Below are 18,283 nucleotides of genomic sequence, written 5' to 3'. Positions count from 1 at the left end.
TTTTAATGCAAGGAGTATCATGAACAAAGCGTATAAGTTTAGAGTGTGGAACAGTACTTGGAGTTATGATGTTGTGGTCATTACAGAGACTTGGATGGCTCAGGGGCAGGAATGGCTACTTAGAGTGCCAGGCTTTAAGTGTTTCAGAAAGGACAGGAGGGAGGCAAAAGAGATGGGGGCATAGCACTGCTGATCAGAGATAGTGTCATGGCTGCAGAAAAGGAGGAAGTCATGGAGAGGTTATCTACTGAGTCTCTGTGGGTGGAAGTTAGAAACAGGAAGGGGTCAATAACTCTACTGGGAGATTTTTATAGACCACCCAATAGTAACAGGGACATCAAGGAGCAGATATTGAAACAGATTCTGCAAAGATGCAACAATAACAGGGTGGTCATAGTGGAAGATTTTAATTTAGAAACATAGAAAAACAGAAAAACTACAACACAATACAGGACCTTTGACCCACAATGTTGTGCCAAACACGTACTTAAGTTAAAAATGACCTAGGGTTACCCATAGCACTCTGTTTTTCTAAGCTCCATGCACCTCTCCAGGAGTCTCTTAAAAGACCCTATCATATCCACCTCTACCACCATTGCCGGCAGCCTTGCACTCACCACTCTCTGCATAGAAAAACTTACCGACATCTCCTCTGTACCTACTTCCAAGCACCTTAAAAACTGTGCCCTCTCGTGATAGCCATTTCAGCCCTGGGAAAAAGCCTCTGACCCCACGGTCCTCTGTATCCAGCATGTCATTCTCTAACATCTCCAGCAGGATCCTACCACCCCACAGACTGCTTTCCATAGAGATTACTCTCTATGTGATTCCCTTGTCCTCCCCACTTATCACTCTCCTGACACTTATCCCTGCAAATATGACAAGTGCTACACCTGCCCCTGAACCTCCACTCTCACCACTGTTCGGGATCCCAAACAGTCCTGCCAGGTGAGGCAACACTTTACCTGCTAGGATTGTATCCAGTGCTCCTGATGCAATCCGGGGGACTGCTTTGTTGAGCACCTTGTTCTGTCCACTACTAAAAGGAGAATCTCCCAGTGACCACCCATTTTCAATTCCAATTCTGACATGTCAGTCCATGTCTCCGCAAGTCTCAGGTTGGAGGAGTTAACACCTCATATTCCAAATAGGTAGCCTACAACCTGATGGCATGAACATTAATTTTTCTGACTTTTCATTTTTATTTTTCCATTCCGGTTTCCACTCTTAACCCTTCTCCTCACTTGCCCATCACCTCCCTCTGGTTCCCCATTTTCCCTTTCTGCCACGATCCTTTCTGTCCTCTCCTATCACCTCCCAGCTACCTTCCCCCTCACCGCTCACCGTCGCGCTTGTACTCCTTTCCTTCTTGCTTCTTATTCTGGCATCTTCCCCCTTCCTTTCCTGTCTGGTCCTGATGAAGCATCTCCGCCCGAAACATTGACTGTTCATTTCAAAAGGTACAGCTTGACCGACTTGAGTTCCTTCAGTATGCAGTCCCTCCGACTTTGCACTCCCACCACTCCAAAACTGCTGCCCTCCGCAGCTGTCCCAACCATCTGCCCACGGCCCCAGCCCTCTAGTCCCGCCCACTGCTGCCCCAGCCCGGCCCCGACTCTACGTCCCAGGCGGAAGCGACGCGCTGGGAGTCGAGGAGTCGAGGCCGATTCGGCGGGAAGGCCAGGAGCAACAGACGATATCGGAGGTAGGTTGGTCAGTCTGCGTCTTCCGGGAAGCGCGCGATAGATGCGGTGAATCCCGAGGTTGTTGCCGTTACATAGAGCGATGGAGGGTGGGCCGTAGCTGTGGCTTTAGACGGAGGCAAGGCCGCGAGGATGAGAGGCCGGAGAGAGGGAGGTGGATGAGGGCCGGAGCTTTGGCCTTGACTGGTCAGGCATAGGCGAGACGCGCGGGGGAGGATGCTTCAGCTCGGACTGGATGTATTATGCCTCGATTTCTGCGGATTATTGGAGGAGTGGATTGGGCGGAGACTTTGTCCTTATGTTTTGTCTTCTGCACTATAAGCCCAAATTTCTCTTTGGATTCCGCTACTCCCTGACTTCACTTTCCTTCTGACAGTTGTTGTATTGGCTGTTTGTGCTGTTCTTCACACAGAACCCCAGAAAACAGCACGTTGCTTTCCCATAGTAAACTACATCTGGCTGGAACACCTGGTTGGTAGGTGTGGATCCTATTCATCCTGTACAGTATGTGCCTTCTCAACATTTTAGAAAAAAGCTTCTTCCCTTCCACCATCGGATTTCTGAATGGCCCATAAGCACTACCTTGGCATTCCTCAACGACAATAAATCTGGTTCTGATTCTCTCTTTGCAGTTCCAGTTACTGAAATGGTTGTGCAGGGAGAAGATGATGATTTTGAAACTTGCTACACAAAGGCTCAGTCCTGGATACAAACAATCCATGAACGTTTGCAAACCTGTGACAAGGTACAAGGGTCAAAGGAAATTCTTGAAGCCAGGCTGAAGGAGACAAAGGTGAGTAGCTAGTGCATTGTGGAGTTGCCTCTCATGCATCCACGTGGATGTGTTTGATGTATATATTAAACTAAATAAAAAGTTTCTAGCACTTGAAGCAAATCATTGCTGAGTTTTCTCATGCTACATGGTAGGATAAGGATTAAAGTATGTCATCTGTACACAAAGACAGAGTAATTATTTGTTAACATCAGCATTCAGCTGATGGTGTCGGAAGCCTAAAGTAATGCAGACAGGGTGTTGTCTGAACCTTGTAGTGGTGTGCGATACAGTAGCACTCCATAATCTGGAAGCATACCCAGAGACACGTGCTTTAATATGATTTTTGTAAATGATTATATTACCTTTTATATGACAGAAATCTCACTGAATGTCTGGTCTCTCAATCCACTCAGTAGCTTCTTCAGATGCCAAGTGGCAAAATGAAGTAACCCCTGCAAAAAAAACTCACTGGGTATGCTGTTGTAATGTCCCATACATCTGCCCTCACCCCATCCGCCCACCACCCCACTCGGGATAGGGTTCCCCTTGTCCTCACCTACCACCCCACCAGCCTCCGGATCCAACGTATAATTCTCCGTAACTTCTGCCATCTCCAACGGGATCCCACTACCAAGCATCTCTTTCCCTCTCCCCCCCCCCCCCTTCTGCTTTCCGCAGACTCCCTTGTCCACTCGTCCCACCGATCTCCCTCCTGGCACTTATCCTTGCAAGCGGAACAAGTGCTACACCTGCCCTTACACTTCCTCCCTCACCACCATTCAGGGCCCCAGACAGTCCTTCCAGGTGAGGCGACACTTCACCTGTGAGTCGGCTGGTGTTGTATACTGTGCCCGGTTCCCAGTGTGGCCTTTTATATATTGGTGAGACCTGACGCAGACTGGGAGACCGTTTCGCTGAACACCTACGCTTGGTCCGCCAGAGAAAGCAGGATCTCCCAGTGGCCACACATTTTAATTCCACGTCCCATTCCCATTCTGATATGTCTATCCTTGACCTCCTCTATTGTCAAAATGAATCCAAACTCAGGTTGGAGGAACAACACCTTATATACCGGCTGGGTAGCCTCCAACCTGATGGCATGAACATTGACTTCTCTAACTTCCGTTAATGCCTCTCCCCTTCTTACCCCATCCCTGATATATTTAGTTTTTTTCTCTCTCTCTCTGCCTGTTCTCCATCTCCCTCTGGTGCTCCCCCTTAGGCCTCCCGTCCCATGATCCTTTCCCTTCTCTAGCTCTGCATCCCTTTTGCCAATCACCTGTCTGGCTCTCAGCTTCACCCCACCCCCTCCGGTCTTCTCCTATCATTTCGCATTTTCCCCTACCCCTCCTACTTTCAAATCTCTTACTATCTTTCCTTTCAGTTAGTCCTGACGAAGGGTCTCGGCCTGAAACGTCGACAGTGCTTCTTCCTATAGATGCTGCCTGGCCTGCTGCATTCCACCAGCATTTTGTGTGTGTTGCTTGAATTTCCAGCATCTGTAGATTTCCTCGGGTATGCTGTTGTGATGTGTTCCACAGTTTAGGGCTCATGGCCACAATTGCATTTATGGTTGTTTTGTTATGATTCATAGCACAGGATGGTACATCATCCCTTCTGTCTGGTGTTTATTTCCCTTCACCAATGTTGCTTGACCTACTGAGTTAACTTAATATTTGGGAGTCCTCGTGCAGGATTCTCTAATGGTCAATTTGCAGGTTGAGTCAGTGAGGAAGGCAAATGCAGTGTTAGTCTTCATTTCAAGAAGACTATAAATAATCAGAATTAAGTTTATTATCACCGGCATGTGACGTGAACTTTATTAACTTAGCAGCAACAGTTGAATGCAATACATAATCTAGCAGAGAGAGAGAAAAAAAAACAATAAATAAAATAAAACATAATAAATGAACAAGTAAATCAATTACAAATATTAAATATATTATAACCATATAACAATTACAGCATGAAAACAGGCCATCTCAGCCCTTCTAGTCTGTGCCGAACGCTTATCTCAGTTAGTCCCACTGGCCCGCACTCAGTCCATAACCCTCCACTCCTTTCCTGTCCATATACCTATCTAATTTTACTTCAAATGACAATGCCGAACCTGCCTCTACCACTTCTACTGGAAGCTCGTTCCACACAGCTACCACTCTCTGAGTAAAGAAGTTCCCCCTTGTGTTACCCTTAAACTTTTGCCCCTTAACTCTCAACTCATGTCCTCTTGTTTGAATCTCCCCACTCTCAATGGAAAAAGCCTATCCACGCCAACTCGATCTATCTCCCTCATACTTTTAAATACCTCTATCAAGTCCCCCCTCAACCTTCTACGCTCCAAAGAATAAAGACCTAACTTGTTCAACCTTTCCCTGTAACTTAGCTGCTGAAACCCAGGTAGCATTCTAGTAAATCTCCTCTATACTCTCTCGATTTTGTTGACATCTTTCCTATAATTCGGTGACCAGAACTGTACACAATACTCCAAATTTGGCCTTACCAATGCCTTGTACAATTTTAACATTACATCCCAAAATATATTATTTAAAAAATGTGCAAAAACAGAAATACTGTATATTAAAAAAGTGAGGTAGCGTCCAAAGCTTCAAAGTCCATTTAGGAATCGGATGGCAAAGGGGAAGAAGCTGTTCCTGAATCACTGAGTGTGTGCCTTCAGGCTTCTGTATCTCCTAACTGATGGTAACAGTGAGAAAAGTGCATGCCCTGGCTGCTGGAGGTTTTTAATAATGGATGCTGCCTTTCTGAGACACTGCTTCCTCAAGTTGGCCTGGATACTTTGTAGGCTAGTGCCCAAGATGGATATGACTAGATTTATAACCCTCTTTAGCTTGTTTTTGTACAGTAGCCCCTCCATACCAGACAGTGATGCAGCCTGTCAGAATGCTCTCCACGGTGCAACTATAGAAGTTTTTGAGCATATTTGTTGACATGCCAAATCACTTCAAACTCCTAATAAAGGCAGCAAGACATAGAACATAGAATAGTACTGCACAATACAGGCCCTTCAGCCCACAATGTTGTGCTGACCCTCAAACCCTGCCTCCTATATAACCCCCCACCTTAAATTACTCCATATACCTGTCTAGCAGTCTCTTAAACTTCACTAGTGTATCTACCTCCACCACTGACTCAGGCACTGCATTCCATGCACCAACCACTCTCTGAGTAAAAAACCTTCCTCTAATATACCCCTTGAACTTCCCTCCCCTTACCTTAAAGCCATGTCCTCTTGTATTGAGCAATGGTGCCCTGGGAAAGAGGCGCTGGCTATCCACTCTATCTATTCCTCTTAATATCTTGTACATCTCTATCATGCCTCCTCTCATCCTCCTTCTCTCCAAAGAGTAAAGCCCTAGCTCCCTTAATCTCTGATCATAATCCATACTCTCTAAACCAGGCAGCATCCTGGTAAATCTCCTCTGTACCCTTTTCAAGACAGTGGCTATACTTTATAACTACATCAATATGCTGGTACCAGGTTAGATCCTTAGAGATCTTGACACCCAGGAACTTGAGGCTGCTCACTCTCTCTACTTCTGATCCCTCTATGAGGATTGGTACGTGTTCCTTCATCTTACCCTCCCTGAAGACCACAATCAGCTCTTTTGTCTTACGTTGAGTGCCAGGTTGTTGCTGCAGCACCATTCCACTAGTTGGCATTTCTCACTCCTGTACGCCCCCTTGTCACCACCTGAGATTCTATCAACGATGGTTGTATCATCAGCAAATTTGTAGATGGTATTTGAGCTATGCAAATAAAAGCAAAGGTGAGACGTCACTTGAGTATTGTGAGCATTTTTGGGTCCCTTATTTGTTGATTAGTTCCTGAGGATTGGAGGGTGGCTAATGTAACCCCACTTTTTAAAAAAGGAGGGAGAGAAAAACCGGGGAATTATAGACCAGTTAGTCCGACATCGGTGGTGGGGAAAATGCTAGAGTCAGTTATCAAAGATGTGATAACAGCACATTAGGAAAGAGGTGAAATCATCGGACAAAGTCAGCATGGATTTGTGAAAGTATGACTTAACAGGAAAGTCAAGCGGTTGGGTGTCTGGCATTGGCTCTGTGACATAAAAGGGAAGGAGGTAGAAAAGGCATGCTCTGGTGATAGTGGACTCATTAGTTAGAGGAATGGACAGGAGGTTCTGTGGGCAAGAACAAGATTCCCAGATGGTATGTTGCCTCCTGGGTGCCAGGGTCTGGGATGTCTCTGATTGAATCCTTGGCATTCTTAAGAGGGAGGTTGAACAGTCTTCCAGATAGAATTTGTCAGATGTGTTCAGGAAAGTTTACTTCATCAGTACATGGAAGTCCTAACGAGAGAGTGTGTGATATTGGATCTGCTACTGGGGGAATGAGACAGGGCAGGTGACAGAAATTTGTGTAGGGGAACACTTTGCATTCAGTCACTGCGATGCCATTTGTTTCAAAGTAAATATACAGAAAGATAGGTCTGGACCATAGGTTGTGATTCTAAATTGGATTTTTTCATAGTATAGAGAAAAAAAACATAGAATAGTACAGCACAGTACAGGCCCTTCGGCCCACAATATTGTATTACTATTATATAGTATTAGAAATGATCTGGCTAATGTGGATTGGGACAGGCTGTTTTCTGGCAAAGATGTACTTGGAAAGTGGGAGGCCTTCAAATAAGAAATTTTGAGGGTACAAAGCTTGGATGTACCTGTCAGAAAAAAAGATAAAGATAACAAGTGCAGGGAACCTTCGTGTTCAGGAGATAGTGAAGTCCTGGTTAAGAGAAAAAAGGAGGTGCACAGCAGGTATAGGCAAGTAGGAATAAATGAGGTGCTGATGGAATACAAGAAATGCAAGAGACACTTAAGACAGAAATCAGGAAGGCTACAAGAAGGTATGAAGTTGCTTTAGCAGTCAAGGTGAGGAAGAATCCTAAGGGATTCTACAGATATATAAAGAGCAAAAGGATTGCAAGGGACAAAATTGGTCCTTTGGAAGACCATGTGTGTAGCCAAAACAGATGGGAGAGATCTTAAATGAATTCTTTGTATCAGTATTTACTCGGGATGAATACAGAGTCAATAGGAGTGAGGCAAAGTAGCATCAACTTCATGGGCCCTGTACAGATTACAGAAGAGGAGGTGTTTGCTACCCTGAGGTAGATCAGGGTGAATAGATCCCCAGGGCCTGACAAGGTGTTCCCTGAGACCCTATGGGAGGTGTGCAGAAATTGCCAGGATATTTAAAACATCCAGAACAACTGGAGAGGTACCAGAAGATTGGAGGATAGCCAATGTTGTTCTGCTATAAGCCTACAAGAGGAGAGGCTGTACTTGATGTGGTATTGGGAAATGAACCTGGTCAGGTGTCAGATCTCTCGGTGGAAGAGCATTTTGGAGACAGTTCTATCTCCTTACCATAGCATTGGAGAGGGATAAGAACAGACAAGTTAGGAAAGCGTTTAATTGGAGTAAGAGGAAATAGGAATCTTTCGGGCAGGAACTTGGAAGTATAAATTGGGAACAGGTTCTCAGGAAAATGTATGACAGAAATGTGGCAAATGTTCAGGGGATATTTGCGTGGAGTTCTGCATAGGTATATTTCAATGAGACAGGGAAAGGATGGTAGGATTGTCAGGAATGGGGGCCGGATGGACCCAAACGCAGGATGCAGACACTGAAGTACTAGGGGGATGACAGGATGGGGATGCCACGGCATGTAAGGGTTAATGCAGGCGGGGCTGGATCCAAGAGTTCAGATGAGGCAGGCAGGCAGGCAGATCCCAGAGTTCAGACGAGGCAGGCGGATCCCACGGTTCGGGGCAGACGAGGCAGGCGGATCCCACGGTTCAGGGCAGACGAGGCAGGCGGATCCCACGGTTCGGGGCAGGCAGGCAGGCAGATTCCTCATGGCGGGCCGCATGGATCCTGGGCAGGGCCGCCTCCGGCGGAAAACACAGAGGCCTGGGCCAGTCGCGGACACCTGGGCAGGTGCGGGGCACAACCCACGGGAAACGAGGGGAGGAAAGGGTAGGAGTCCTTAGGGCGGGCTGCATGGATCCTGGACAGGGCCGCCTCCCAGGAGGAAAACACGGAGGCCTGGGCCAGTCGTGGACACCTGGGCTGGTGCGGGGCACAACCCTTAGGGAGCAATAGGTGGAAGGGGCAGAACCCCCACCGGGCAGCGGCAGTCCAGCCAGACCCGCCCGACAGAGGCAACGGGTAGGAAGGGGCAGAACCCCCACCGGGCAGCGGCAGTCTGGTCGGATCCGCCCGATGGAGGCAACGGGTAGGAAGCTGGGTCCAGGGTAAGCAGCAAAACTACAGTGATCCATCGGGTACATTGGTAAATTGGGAAAGGCAACCGACAGCATGGTAGCGCAAACAAGGAGAATAAGGCAGAACAGCAGGGCCAGCGCACAGGAGAGAAGCAGGGGAACAAGACCAACTGGATAGAGCATATACAGAACAGTCCAGCAACCAGGGCAGAGCAGGATTCCGAGCCGGGCAGCAACCAGGGTAGGACAGGATTTCAAGCAGGGCGGCAACCAGGGCAGAACAAGATACAGAACAAAACAACCACCCGCCCAGTCTCCGTCCCACGGCCCCTTATAAACACCTGCAGCCAAATTGGCCACAGGTGTGCCTCCTTGATCCAGGCTGATCTTAACAGGCTCAAAGGGGCCGGGAGGGACAGCTGCAAGACCTGGAGTCCAGAGCACTCGTACTGGATCGAGACCCGGAATGCGGATTCTGGACCGGACCGGACCCTGACAAGGATAAAGGAACCGTGATGTACAAAGGCAGTTGAAAATCTAGTCAAGAAGAAAAGAAAAGCTTATGAAAGGTTAAAAAAAACTAGGTAATAATAGAGATCTAGAAAATTATGATGCTAGCAGGAAGGAGCTTAAGGATGAAATTAGGAGAGCCAGAAGGGGCCATGAGAAGGCCTTGGTGAGCAGGATTAAGGAAAACCCCAATGCATTCTGCAAGTATGTGAAGAGCATGAGGATAAGATATGACAGAATAGGACCAAGCAAGTGTGACAGTGGAAAAATGTGTATGGAACCGGAGGAGATAGCAAAAGTATTTAATGAACTGCTTCAGTATTCACTACGGAAAAGGATCTTGGTGATGGTAGAGATGACTTACAGCGGACTGAAAAGCTTGAGCATATAGACGTTAAGAAAGAGGATGTGCTGGAGCTTTTGGAAAGCATCAAATTGGATAAGTCACCGGGATCGGATGAGATATACCCCAGGCTCCTGTGGGAGGCATATGAGGAGATTGCTGAGCCTCTGGCAATGATCTTTGCATCATCAGTGGGGATGGAAGAGGTTCCAGAGGATTGTATGGTTGCAGATGTTGTTCCCTTATTCAAGAAAGGGAGTAGAAATAGTCCAGGAAATTATAGACCAGTGAGTCTTACTTCAGTGGTTGGTAAGTTAACCATATAACAATTACAGCACGGAAACAAGCCATCTCAGCACTTCTAGTCCGTGCCGCACACTTACTGTCACCTAGTCCCACCGACCTGCACTTAGCCCATAACTGTCCATTCCATTCCTGTCCATATACTTATCCAATTTTGCTGGAGAAGATCCTGAGAGGCAGGATTTATGAATATTTGGAGAGACATAATATGATTAGGAATAGTCAGCATAGCTTTGTCAAAGGCAGGTCGTGCCTTGAATTTCTTGAGGATGTGCCTAAACACGTTGAAGATAGAGCTGTAGATGTAGTGTACATGGATGTCAGAGGGCACTTGATAAGGTTCCCCATGCAAGGCTTATTGAGAAAGTAAGGAGGCATGGGATCCAAGGGGACTTTGTTTTGTGGATCCAGAATTGGCTTGCCCACAGAAAGCAAAGAGTGGTTGTAGATAGGTCATATTCTGCATGGAGGTCGGTGACCAGTGGTGTGCCTTAGGGATCTGTTCTGAGACTCCCTTCTCTTCGTGATTTTTATAAATGAGCTGGATGAGGAAGTGGAGGGATGGGTTAGTAAATTTGCTGATGACTAGATAGGACTGTATTCTGTAGAACTAAAAGATTGAGAGGAGATTTGATAGAGGTTTACAAATTATGAGGGGTATAGATGGGGTAAATGCAAGCAGACTTTTTCCCTTTTGGATGTGACTACAACCGGAGGTCATGGGTTAAGGGTGAAAGGTGAGAGGTTTAAGAGGAACATGAGGGGATATTTCTTCACTCATTGGTCATGAGTGTGTGGAATGATACATATGAGCTCAATGTCAACATTTAAGAGAAGTTTGGATGGGTACATGGATAGTAGGTATACGTGGATATGGAGGGCTAGCGGCATTTGGACAGATACACTGATAGGAAAATATTGGCCAAATGCAGATAAGTAGGATGAATTTAAGTAACCAGCTGTCAATTTGGGCTGAAGGGCCTGTTTCTATGCTGTGTAACACTGATTCTACCTACCTTACGGAACCCACAGAAGGCTGCTGGACCAGACAACATTCCTGGTAGAGTGCTCAAGAGGATGTGCAGACCAGCTAGCAGATGTTCTCACTGACATCTTCAACATCACCCTGAGTGTGGCCACTGGGAGATCCTGCTTTCTCTGGCGGACCGAGCATAGGTGTTCAGCGAAACAGTCTCCCAATCTGCGTTGCCCAGTGGCCACACATTTTAATTCCTTGTCCCATTCCCATTCTGATCTGTCTATCCATGGCCTCCTCTACTGTCAAAATGAATCCAAACTCAGGTTGAAGGAACAACACCTTATATACCGGCTGGGTAGCCTCCAACCTGATGGCATGAACATTGACTTCTCTAACTTCCGTTAATGCCCCTCCTCCCTTTCTTACCCCATCCCTGACATATTTAATTGTTTGCCTGTTCTCCATCTCCCTCTGGTGCTTCCCCCCCACCTTTCTTTCTCCCGAGGCCTCCTGTCCCATGATCTTTTCCCTGCTCCAGCTCTGTATCACTTTCGCCAATCACCTTTCCAGCTCTCAGCTTCATCCCACCCCCTCCGGTCTTCTCCTACCATTTCACATTTCCCCCTCCCCCCACTACTTTCAAATCTCTTAGTATCTTTCCTTACAGTTAGTCCTGACGAAGGGTCTCGGCCCGAAACGTCGACAGTGCTTCTCCTTATAGATGCTGCCTTGCCTGCTGTGTTCCACCAGCATTTTGTGTGTGTTGTTTGAATTTCCAGCATCTGCAGATTTCCTCATGTTTGCACATACATTCAGATGCTGTTCATAGACTTCAGTTCAGTATTCAACACAATCATCCCTCAGAAACTGAGTGGAAAGCTGAGCCTACTGGGCCTGAACACCTCCCTCTGCATCTGGATCCTAGACTTCCTGACTGGGAGACCTCAGTCAGTCTGGATCAGGAGCAGCATCTCCAACACCATCACACTGAGCACGGGCCCCCTCTGGGCTGTGTGCTCAGTTCACTGCTGTTCACTCTGCTGACCCACAACATCATCAACCCCTAACCACATCATCAAGTTCGTTGATGACACGACTGTGGTGGGTCTCATCAGCAAGAACGATGAGTTAGCTTACAGAGAGGAGGTGCAGCGGCTAATGGACTAGTGCAGAGCCAACAACCTGTTTCTGAATGTGAACAAAACAAAAGAGATGGTTGTTGACTTCAGGAGGGCACGGAGCAACCACTCCCCGCTGAACATTGACGGCCCCTCGGTAGAGATCGTTAAGAGCACCAAATTTTTTGGTGTTCACCTGGCGGAGAATCTCACCTGGTCCCTCAACACCAGCTCCATAGCAAAGAAAGCCCAGCAGCGTATCTATTTTCTGCGAAGGCTGAGCAAAGTCCATCTCCCACCCCCCCCCCCCCCCCCATCCTCATCACGCTCTACAGGGGTGTATTGAGAGCATCCTGAGCAGTTGCATCACTGCCTGGTTCGGAAATTGGACCATCTCGGATCGCAAGACCTTGCAGCTGATAGTGAGGTCAGCTGAGAAGATCATTGGGATTTATCTTACCGCCCTCACGGACACTTACACTACATGCTGCATCCGCAAAGCAAATGGCATTATGAAGGACCCCACGCACCCCTCATACAATCTCTTCTCCCTCCTGCCGTCTGGGAAAAGGCACTGAAGCATTCGGGCTCTCGCGACCAGACTATGTAACAGTTTCTTCCCGCAAGCTATCAGACTCCTCAATACCCAGACCTGACACCTTACTTCCCTATTGTCCTGTTTATTATTTATTGTAATGCCTGCACTGTTTTGTGCACTTTATGCAGTCCTGGGTAGGTCTAGTCTAGTGTAGTTGTGTGTTTTTTTTCCCGTTGTTTTTTTACGTAGTTCAGTCTAGTTTTTGTAGTGTCATGTAACACCATGGTCCTGAAAAACGTTGTCTTATTTTTACTATGTACTGTACCAGCAGTTATGGTCGAAATGACAATGAAGTGACGACTTACTTTTCTTCTCAGTTCTCCTGATTGTAACATTTCCTCTGAATGTCACCCCACCCTGGTCTTCTGCCTGCTCTGAACCTTTTTATTGCCAGCTGCCAGTAGGACATAATCCGTGTAGACTTTAACTCTCCTCTCTCCTATTCCAACCTCACTCCTTCTGAACGTTTGGCTGTCCACTCCCTTCGTACCAATCCTAATCTCACCATCAAACCCACAGATAAGGGAGGTTCAATTGTAGACTGGCTTACTGGCCTTTGCTGAGGCCCAGCGCCAACTCTGAGACACCTCCTCTTACTTACGCCTTGAACAGAACCCACTAAGGAACACCAGACCATTGTCTCGCACACCATCACCAACCTTAATGACTCTGGGTATCTCCCATCCACTGCCACCAGCATCATTGTTCCTGCACCTTGCACTTCCCGTTTCTACCTCCTACCCAACATCGACAAACACGCTTGTCCAGGTAGACTCATTGTTTCAGCTTGTTCCTGCCCCACTGAACTCATATCGGCATACCTTAACTCTGTTTTATCCCCCCCAGGTTCAGTTACTTCTTACCTACATCCATGACACCTCACGTGCTCTTGAACTTTTCGAGGATTTCAAGTTCCTGGCCCCCATCATCTTATTTCAACTATGTATGTCCAGTCCCTATATACCTCCATCGTCCACCAGAAAGGCCTTAAAGCTCTTTTTTTCTGGACATCAGACCTAACCAGTTCCCCTCCTCCACCACTCTCTGTCTAGTGAAACGTCCTCAATCTCAAAAATTTCTCCTTTGGCTCCTCCCACTTCCTTCAAAAAACGGGTAGCTATGGGCAATTGCCTGGGTGCCAGCTGTGCCTACCTGTTTGTCAGCTACGTGCAACAGTCTGTGTTCCAAGCCTATACGGGACCGTCCTGCACTTTCCCTACGCTATACCAGTGACTGCATTGGTGCTGTTTCCTGCACCTGTGCTGAACTCATTGACTTCATCTACTTTGCCTCTGACTTTCACCCTGCCCTCAAGTTCACCTGGTCCCTTCCCTTTCGCAATCTTACTGTCTCTATCTACAGAGACAGCTTATCCACCAATGTCTAGTACAAACCCATAGACTCTCACAGCTACCTGGACTAAACATTGTCCCACCCTGCTACTTGCAAAAATTCCATCCCATAAGACATAGGAGCGTTATTAGGCCATCTGGCCCATTGAGTCTGCTCTACCATTCAATCATGGCTGATCCTTTTTTTTGCCCCTCCTCAACCCCAGTTTCTGGCTTTCTCCCTGTAACCTTTGATACCATGTCTAACCAAGAACCTATCAATCTCTGCCTTAAATACACCCAATGACCTGGCCTCCACAGCTGCATGTGGCAACAAATTCCACAAATTCATCACCCTTTGGCTAAAGAGATTTCTCCGCATCTCTGTTTTGAAAGGGTGCTCCTCTATCCTGAGGCTGTGCCGTCTTGTCCTAGTCTCTCCCACCATGGCAAACATCCTCTCCACATCTACTCTGTCTAGGCCTTTCAACATTCGAAAGGGTTCAATGAGATCCTCCATCCTTTTGAACTCCATCAAACATTCCTCGTATGATAACCCTCTCATTCCTGAAATCATCTTTGTGATCCTCCTCTGGACCATTTCCAATGCCAGCACATCTTTTCTAATATGAGGGGCCCAAAACTGTTAACAATACTCAAGGTGAGGCCTCAGCAGTGCCTTATAAAGCCTCAGCATCACATCCTTGCTCTTGTATTCCAGACCTCTTGGATGAGGCTTCACATTCTAGAACGAAAGAGATATCCTCCTTTTTCAAAGATAGGGGCTTCCCTTCCTCCACCATCAACGTTGCCCTCAACCGCATCTCTTCCATTTCATGTAGTCTACGCTTTGCCACCCGCCCGCCACCCTACCAGGGATAGGGTTCCTCTTGTCCTCACTACCACCCCGCCGACCTCCCCATCCAGCACATAATTCTCCAAAACTTCCACCACCTCCAACAGGTTCCCACCACCAAGCACATCTTTCTCTCCCCACCCCCACATTCTGCAGGGATTGCACCCTACGAGACTCCCTTGTTCATTTGTCCCTCCCCACTGATCTCCTTGCTGGCACTTATCCTTGCAAGCAGAACAAGTGCTACACCTGCCCCTGCATCACCTCCCTCACTACCATTCAGGGCCCTAAGCAATCCTTCCAGGTGAGGTGACACTTCACCTGTGAGTCTGTTGGGGTCATTTACTGTGTTCAGTGTTCACGGTGTGGCCTCCTATATATCAGTGAGACCCAGCGTAGATTGGGAAACCATTTAACCGAGCATTATGCTCAGTTCACCAGAACAAACAGGATTTCACAGTGGCCATCCATTTTAATTCCACTTCCCATTCCCAATCTGATATGTCCATCCTCTTTTTTCTTCCATGGCCTTCTATCTCTTTCACCAGTCGACTTTGTGGCACTTTACTTCATCCCTCCCCCTCCATGTTTCACCTATCACCTTGTGTTTCTCTCTCCCCTTCCCCCACCTTTTAAATCTACTACTCAGCTTTCTTTCTCCAGTCCTGCGGAAGGGTTTCGGCCTGAAAGGTCGACTGTACGTTTTTCTATAGATGCTGCCTGGCCTAAGTTCCTCCAGCATTTTGTGTGTGTTGCTTGGATTTCCAGCATCTGCAGATTTTCTCTTGTTTGTAACATTCAGCCTGGTTCTCACTAGAGTTAATCAGCTGTTAAAAATTGGCAACTTTTTATTTATGGCAACACAATAGCATAGTGGCCAATGATCAGCGTTCAATTCCTGCCACTGTTTGTTAGGAGCTTGTATGTTCTCCCCACAACTGTATGGGTTTCCTCTAGGTGTTCCAGGTTCCTCCCACATTCTGGTTAGGGTTAGTGTTAGTGTTGGTGCTGGAAGCATGTTGACACTGCAGGCTGCCCCCAGAACACCTTGGAATGGTTTAGTTTATGATGAAAATGACACATTTCCATATATGTTTTGATGTACATGCCAATCTTTATCTCTTCCCTTATTTTTTGTTTGATAGGAAATTTTGGCTAAGGAACCTGAAGGAAGCATGTGGATACATAAGGTGCAGGTGAAGGCAGATTTATTGCTGGACCACATCAGTGAAGCCAAGAAGCAAGAGATCCATAGGGCACTGAGAGAGATCAAAACCACCTGGGAAGATACCCAGACCAATATGATTCATTGTCACAGGTAGTGGTTCAGTGTCTGCTGTTCACTTTTTATCTTATTCACTCTGTCAGTTGTTTGGCTTCCACATTTAAAACCAGAACAAGGTTGAGCTTTTACTGTTAGTTAAATGCATGCAAGGGGTGGGTGTGAGTGGATGCAAACTCTGGGGAGTTGAGAATTTGTGCATGAAACAGTCGCTGAGTGGACAGTTGGAGAAGGGGGGAGGAGAGAGAGAGAGAGAGAGAGAGAGAGTGTGTGTGTGTGTGTGTGTGTGTGTGTGTGTGTGTGTGTGTGTGTGTGTGTGTGTGTGTGTGTGTGTGTGTGTGTGTGTGTGTGTGTGTGTATGTGTGTGTGTGTCTCTTTCAGTTTAAGATGACACTGGCGATGCCCAGCAATTACTGCAATGGAATGAAAATGACTACAATATATGCCTTTTTAATAACACTTGATTAATAACAATGGAGAGGCGAGTAAAGAGTTATCATGGCAAGCAGAGACAAGTGGTGGCAGATGTGCAGGGAAGAATGCTCTGCCACAGACTGTGATGGAGGCCAAGTCCATGCATATATTTAAGGCAGAAGTTGATTGTTTCCTGATCGGTCAGGCCATCAAAGGATATGGTGAGGAGGCAGGTGTTTGGGGTTGAGTGGCATCCAGGATCAGTCATGATGGATGGTGGAGCAGACTTGATGGGCTGAATGGCCTAATTCTGTTCCTATGTCTTATGGTCTTAAGGCCTGGTTATGGCAAGTGTAATCAGGGTCAAAGGGGATTCAAGGCAGAATCATGGCACCCTGAGAGTGAGGAAACTAGTGATGTCTGATTCATTTAAACACTGGGCTGAATTGGAATGGTCAGGTACAGACTGGCAAAGTGCTCTGGGTGCAAGGAACAGCCCACTGTTTAGCCAAGTTAAGCACTGGGCCAGACTGAATATGTCAAAGTGCTGGGACCAGAGGCAAAGGATGGGCCGGTTCTGCTTGCTAAGTCACGGCGTTTGCTTGGCTGTACGCTGGACTGCAGTGCTGGCTGCAGTAATGCCTGGTTTTGCTTCCATAGTCTAACAACGCTTACTTGGCTTTGGAATGGTTATGGCTGTTGCCAGCGCCTGTGCCAGTTGCAGTGATGCCTGGCTTTGTATCTTTCGTAAAACTCCAGTTCTGAAGCTATTCACTTGCTGTTGTTGTTTGCACGGTTTGTTATTTCTTTCTTTCTCTGTGCACAGGGTATCTGACGTTTTTTTCAGGTTTCTTTGTTTTGTGGCTGCCTGTAAGGAGAGGAATCTCATGGTAAAATTGTTTATACGTGCATTAATGATAAATGTACTTTCAACTTGGAACTTCATGTGTGTTCGGGAGGAGTGTGTATGTGTGATTGTGTTACGGTATCAGTGAGGTGTGTGGGGTGCTTTCGGAGTGTCTGGACTTTTGGGAGGGGTGTGTGTATTATGGTATTGAATGCCCATGTGTCAGGGTCTTGGCAAGGGCTAGGTGTACATGTGTTAGAGAAGTGAAGTAACGTGCTACTTGTTGGGTAAAAGTAACTTCTCAACTCTCCAACCCTTGTAAAACATTTATAGATCATGAGACCGTAAGACATGCAGCAGAATTAGGCCATTCAGCCTATCAAGACTGCTCCGCCATTCCTTCATGGCTGATCCCGGATCCCACTCAACTCTATATACCTGCCTTCTCGCATTATCCTTTGATGCTCTGACCAATCAGGATATGATCAACTTCCGCCCTAAATGTACCCACAGACTTGGTCCCCACCACAGTCTGTGGCAGAGCATTCCACAGATACACTACTCTCTGGCTAAAAGAAGTTCCTCCTTACTTCTGTTCTAAAGTGTTGCCCCTCAATCTTGAGGCTGTGCCTCTTAGTTCTGGATACCCCATCATAGAAAACATCCTCTCCACATCCATCCCATCGAGTCCTATGAGTTTCAATGAGATCCCCCCGTATTCTTCTAAATTTCAGTGAGTACAGGCCCAAAGTTGCTAAATGCTCTTCATATTTTAACCCCTTCATTTCCAGAATAGAATCATCTTCATGTACCTCCTTTGACTGTCTCGAATAACAACACATCCTTTGAGATATAGGGCTCAAAACTGTTGTCAGTACTCCGATTGCCATCTGACTGGTGTCTAGAAACATTGAAAACCTACAGCACAATACAAGCCCTTCGACCCA

General features: G+C 46.9%; 1 protein-coding gene across 1 annotated transcript in view; it reads left to right on the top strand.

Moving 5' to 3' along the window:
* Positions 1 to 1,575: 1,575 nt before the first annotated feature.
* Positions 1,576 to 18,283, top strand: part of syne3 (spectrin repeat containing, nuclear envelope family member 3) — a 154,207-nt gene continuing 137,499 nt past the window's right edge. Inside the window, exons 1-3 of the mRNA XM_073039109.1 lie at positions 1,576 to 1,705; positions 2,336 to 2,496; positions 15,939 to 16,111. Coding sequence (XP_072895210.1) covers positions 2,350 to 2,496; positions 15,939 to 16,111 — 320 coding nt within the window. The 5' untranslated portion in view covers positions 1,576 to 1,705; positions 2,336 to 2,349. The remainder of the gene's footprint in view (positions 1,706 to 2,335; positions 2,497 to 15,938; positions 16,112 to 18,283) is intronic.

The sequence above is a fragment of the Hemitrygon akajei genome, chromosome 3, assembly GCF_048418815.1.
Source record: "Hemitrygon akajei chromosome 3, sHemAka1.3, whole genome shotgun sequence".
NCBI lineage: Eukaryota > Metazoa > Chordata > Chondrichthyes > Myliobatiformes > Dasyatidae > Hemitrygon > Hemitrygon akajei.
Note: the sequence above shows the minus strand (reverse complement) of the source record. Positions and strands in the feature narration are given on the sequence as shown.